Genomic DNA, 5,301 nt, shown 5'->3' with positions numbered 1-5,301 from the left:
TTAATCTTCAAAGACAATTCAAAATCACATAAACATATTTTGAACTCTCGATAAACATATATCCGTATACACAAAAAATATATTCAAAATCACAGTATATATCCACTTATATATATACATATATACATTCAAAATCACTGTAATATATATCTGTATATCCGCATATATACAAATTGAGTTATAAGATATATCCACTTATATATCTGCATATATACATTCAAAATCATTATAGTATATATCCGCATATCCGCATATATACAAGTTGAGTTATAAGATATATCCTAATCAAATCACTCATGCAAACCTTTCAATCTGGAGATGAACTGTTCTGGCGACTGAGAAAAATGGAGGTAGCCGGAGATGAAGGCAGACAAACGTTGGTCAGAGACGAAAACAGGCAGAAACACTCGAAGAATAAGAACTGACGAAAATCTCTTTTCGAAGGCGGCCGAAGATGAAATGCTCTTGCTACAAAGAAAAGCGGAGCTGGTCGGAGACGAAGTCAGACGGCCGGAGAAGAGGAATAGAGGGTCGGATGAAGGAAAACCGACAGTCAGAGGAAGAAAAAAAAATGAAGAAGACCAAAGGGGCGGATTTCGAAAATGGATGGATTTTTGCGATTTCGAGATTTTTTTAATTTTGAAAAGTATCGTTCGATTTGGCCTCCGAGGCATTGCTCATGCATTTGATGGAAGGAAAATAGGAAAAACGATTTTTGCCCCCACCTGTATTCAGATAATCGATGTGTTGATCCAAATTTAGAACCCAACAAAAAATAATAATAATTTAATGACATATTAATTTCTTTAAAGATTAAAAATTTCACTCAGATTTCTTTTTCTATATATATTGGAAGGCTCAATTGAAATTAACTATTAAGGACCAGCGAGAGATTTAGCTGAAAAGATTTAAACTAGACGAACCAATATTCGAAAATGAAATTTCTGAAGTAAAAAATAATAATAAAAAAAAATCTGTACATGAAATGGATGGAACAGTTGAAAAAAAATGAAAATCAAAAGGGTCACAAAATTCCCGGGCAGTTCCACCATTATGCTTTTATACAAATAGGGAATTAGAGAAAAAGAATTAACTGAGGATCCCGCCGGCCAAAAATTTCCCCCAAAATTAGCAGCTCAACGCCTCATACTTCACCGCAATCGGACGGCCAAATCCAACCTGCGACAGCAGATTCCCGACGACGGCCAGATCCCGGCAGAACACCCCTTGATAAACCACTTTACTATTATTATTATTATGACTCGAAATCTCCACCGATTTCGATTCCATTTCATCAACACCATCTTCCTGGTGCTGCAATTGGATCGCCGGAGCTGATTGCAGCGCCGCCGCCGCCGCCGCTCTCTTCCTCTGCTTCTCCGCCGCTTCCTCATCCATAATCGCCGTCATAATACTGGAATACCCCTTCTGCAGCAGCCTATACAGCAACAACGCCGACATTTTCGCTCTGTCTCTAATCGAATCGAGATGAAAATCATCGGCCAACTCGCATCTGTCTAAAAATCCGGTGGCCTTGTCGGGCGTGTGCTTCAAACAGAGCAACAAATGGGCTCTCTGGAGCTCAGATCTCGAACACCCACGTCGCAATCCGATCAAACTATAGTAATCGACGTTACCATTTTCGCCGGAAGCAACTCTCTGCTTCACTTTTTGAATCCTCGCCGTTAGCGCGCAGAGCTTCCCGGGGATTTCTCTGTACCGCACATTGTGGCGTTTCCACGCCGGACCGGGGAGTTTCCGGTCTCTTAAGATTGAATTGTAGAGGAGTTTAAGGTGTTCGAGATCGTGGAGGCAATCGGGGAGGCATCCGATGGATTCGAAGAGCTCGGCTCGGGTTTCGAGGGCTTGGATGCAGGTCGGGTCGAGGGTGAGGGTCCAATTGCAGTCGGCGATGGAGTCGGCGATCCGGCCGGCGGAGCGGTAGGCGGAGGAGCGGTGCATGAAGCACTCGGCGAGGAAGGTTTGAGGGGCGGGGCGGCGGCCATCGAGGATCTTGGTGAAGTGGCGGATGGCCTCGGAGTGGAGGCCGGCGTCGAGGGCGGCGAGGGCGGCGGTGCGGCGGCGGAGGAGGAGCTTCACATGGGTGAGGAGGGAGGAGATGGTCTCGGATTCGGTGAGGGGATGGGGGTGGCCGGAGGTGAACAGAATTGGGAAATTGGGGAGGGGGAAGCGGTCGTCGGACCGGAAAGTGCTTTCCCGGCGTAGGGCGGCAGTGGCGATCCGTTTGCCGGTCTGGAGTAGAACCATGGCGTCATCTAATAGGCCCAGATGACAGCAGGCCTGGCCCAATACTATGTATCTGTGGAAACCCAAGCGAGTGAAACTGAGTTAACTCCATGTAACAAACATGTACAACTTGTTTTTAAATTTTTTACTCCTTAGCATCAAAATAGCAATAGTATATATATTTAATTTTTAGATGGTATCTAATAAGTTTCTAAACTTTAAAATTGCACATAGTTTAAAATTTCTAATAGATTAGAGACTTGTTAGACACAATTAAAAGTTCAATAGCTAATTTTTTTTTTCCGAAACAAGTTCAATGGCTAATTAACTACATTAAAAGTTAACAAAACTTCATAAAAGATCAATGTAAACTCTTACACCATCTATAGTTCAAATAATATTAACTCAATACCAAATAATAATAATAAAAAAATCATTTAAAACATATCACTCAACTTTTCAAAGAAAAAAAAAATTTATATATATATATATATCCTCAAGACATGGTAACATTCTAGTTCAACAAATTCTCATTTTTTGAACTCAAAAAAAAAAAAGATAAAAAAAAACTTTTGTACTCTTTTTTGTTATTGTATTTTTTGAAAAGATTTATTCTACCCTCTTCTTATATTTTTTTTAAATTTAAAATGTAAAAATTATGTGTTTGAGTTAAAAAAAAAAGTTCATACACTTTCTGATAAAAGAAAGCATTTAATATTAGTCTACATAGAGAAAAGAATGCATGTTGATGGACTCTTTGATGTGTACAAAATACAAGACGGTCAAATTAGGTATTTATTCATTTTGTCTTGATTTTACCAATATTATGTTCATTTGAAGAAAAAAAAAATTTATTACATTTTTTAAGTATAAAACCGAAAGAATTACAAAAGTCAAAAGAATAATAAATAAAATAAGTTTTTAATCTAACATAACCCCCTTTGGTCTAAGATAGTGCTTGTTTTTACCCAGAAAAATATATTTATAGTTTTGGGGATAAAAATATTAATAATATTAAGTGGTTCCGTACAACCATTAGTAAAAAAATTGACACAACACATGCACAAAGTAAAAATAGATCTTTTTTTTTTTTTAGAAAATACTTAAGTCCTTATTTATGAGAATTCTACCATTAAATGCTTTAGGATAAGTAACAAGATACTACTAGGGTCTAAATATAGTATTTGTATTTTCAATTTTTACTCAATTTTGTTTCTGTTAATAATTTTTATGTATATTAACAAAATGTTGAAACAATGTTTACAGTTGACAACCAACAAAAATTTAAATATCTGTTTTCCTGTATATATATTACTTTATCATGGAACTAATGATGATAAGTAAAATATAGTTTCTGGCTAATAAACATATTTTTGTGTTGAATATTACAAGTTCTCATTTTCTTGCAATTAGTATATTTAAATATTTAACTAAGAGTAAGTGTCTTCGCTCTTGGCATATTTAAATACTTTTAAACTATAAGAAAAAATGTTTCCAAAAATAGCCAAAACGCTCACGATTAGAAGGAATCATTTTCAATTTCAAGAAGGAAGAAAATAAAAACAAAAGTAAAGAAAAATTACCTCCATTGACTTTGTTTGTCGCAATTTGTACAGAGCAGGCCGGCCATGATCTTCTTCTTCAAGTCGGCGACGGAGAAGCACTTGAACGACGAGTCGCGATCCTGCAACTCAGAGAACGAAGAAGACGAAGATGAAGACGAAGACGAAGACGAAGACGAAGAAGGAGAGAGCAGTTTCGTTTGCTCTCTCGAAAATTGCTGCGAGGAGTTGTCCGATCCTGACTCGTCGCCGGCGCCGGTCGCCGTCCTCATACTCGGCAGGTACTCCTGAAGCATATCGGCGACGTCCTTGTACCGCCGAAGATACAGCAGCGACCGAGCCCTGAGCTCCAGCGCGTCCTCGCACCTCGGTGAAAGAACCAGAGCCGCGTCGAGAAGATTCAAGGCGGAAACGACATCGTTCTCTCCTCCGCTGCCGATTAGGCACCTGGCGTCCCTCACGTACCTCACCGCCATCTGCAGAAATCAAAAGAATCAAATCAAACAAACAAAAACGCAATCCGCAATCATTTGTTAACATCGAAACAGAAATTATAAATTAAAGCGAATCGGAGAAGAAGGATGCGATTCGAAGGACCTGCTTGTCGGAGAGCCACCATTGCTTCTTCTCTGCGGAAGAAACCGCCATTGCCAGTGCGATCGAGGAGACGCGAGGATCAACCAATCAGATTGAAGTATAAGCACTCATTATAAGGATCGGAGGAGAGAGAGAGAGAGAGAATTTTAAAAACGGATTGAAATTTCGTGTGAGGGAGTAAATAAGGGGGTGGTAGTTGGGGGAGAGAGAAGTAATTTTGTAACGAAGAAGAAGAAGAATAAGAAGAAGATTTTGATTCTGCGATTGCATTGGATTCTCTCTCCCGAAATTGGGTTACCGGATACAGCCTCAGCCGGTGACTGTATCTTGTTTTCACCGGATGTACCCAGTTGCTCATCACGGGTTATTTGGATAAGAAACACCCCCCTAAAACAAATCTCCAATTCCCCCCGTAACCAAACTAAACAAACCACACATACCTTCTCTTCTATCTTTCCTTTCTAATCTCTTAATCCTATTTTTTTCTTTAAATAAAATTGGATTTTGTTAGTTAAAACCCGTCACAACTAAAAAATAAAATCTTAAACTAAGGTACGATATTATTAATGTGAGCAAAGGAAATAACATGTTAATGTGAACATGGTTCAGCTACTGAGATATCTTGATCCTTCCTTAAAATACATATTCGATAGTATTGGAAACTTTTTCCAAGTTACACCATTGAATTTTGAGGGTGTGATTATAATAAATGATGGGTCTCTTTTTTTCTTTTTCCTTTTTTTGGTGACATTCATTTATGTTGATAAAAGGGGAAAAATAGACCCTTGTATCCTAAGCCACAAGAATCATGCCTTTTTCTTTAGGGGACATTAGTAATATGCCCTCTTTGAAGAAAGTAGGCCAATTAAATTTACGAAATGCACATGAATGTGTA

At 38.6% G+C, this 5,301-nt stretch overlaps 1 protein-coding gene across 1 annotated transcript; it reads right to left on the bottom strand.

Annotated features, from left to right (window-relative positions):
• Window positions 1–914: 914 nt before the first annotated feature.
• Window positions 915–4,644, bottom strand: LOC111022424 (uncharacterized). The gene is made up of 3 exons (XM_088128335.1): window positions 4,407–4,644; window positions 3,831–4,285; window positions 915–2,320 (listed from the first exon to the last, which is right to left on the bottom strand). Exons 1-3 carry the CDS (start codon window positions 4,455–4,457, stop codon window positions 1,129–1,131), a joined length of 1,698 nt encoding a protein of 565 aa, XP_087984461.1. The 5' UTR covers window positions 4,458–4,644; the 3' UTR covers window positions 915–1,128.
• Between the last annotated feature and the right edge of the window lie 657 nt (window positions 4,645–5,301).

This window comes from Momordica charantia, assembly GCF_013281855.1.
Source record: "Momordica charantia cultivar OHB3-1 chromosome 8 unlocalized genomic scaffold, Mcharantia_2.0 BLBB01000008.1, whole genome shotgun sequence".
Lineage (NCBI taxonomy): Eukaryota > Viridiplantae > Streptophyta > Magnoliopsida > Cucurbitales > Cucurbitaceae > Momordica > Momordica charantia.
This window is presented reverse-complemented; position numbering and strand designations above follow the sequence as displayed.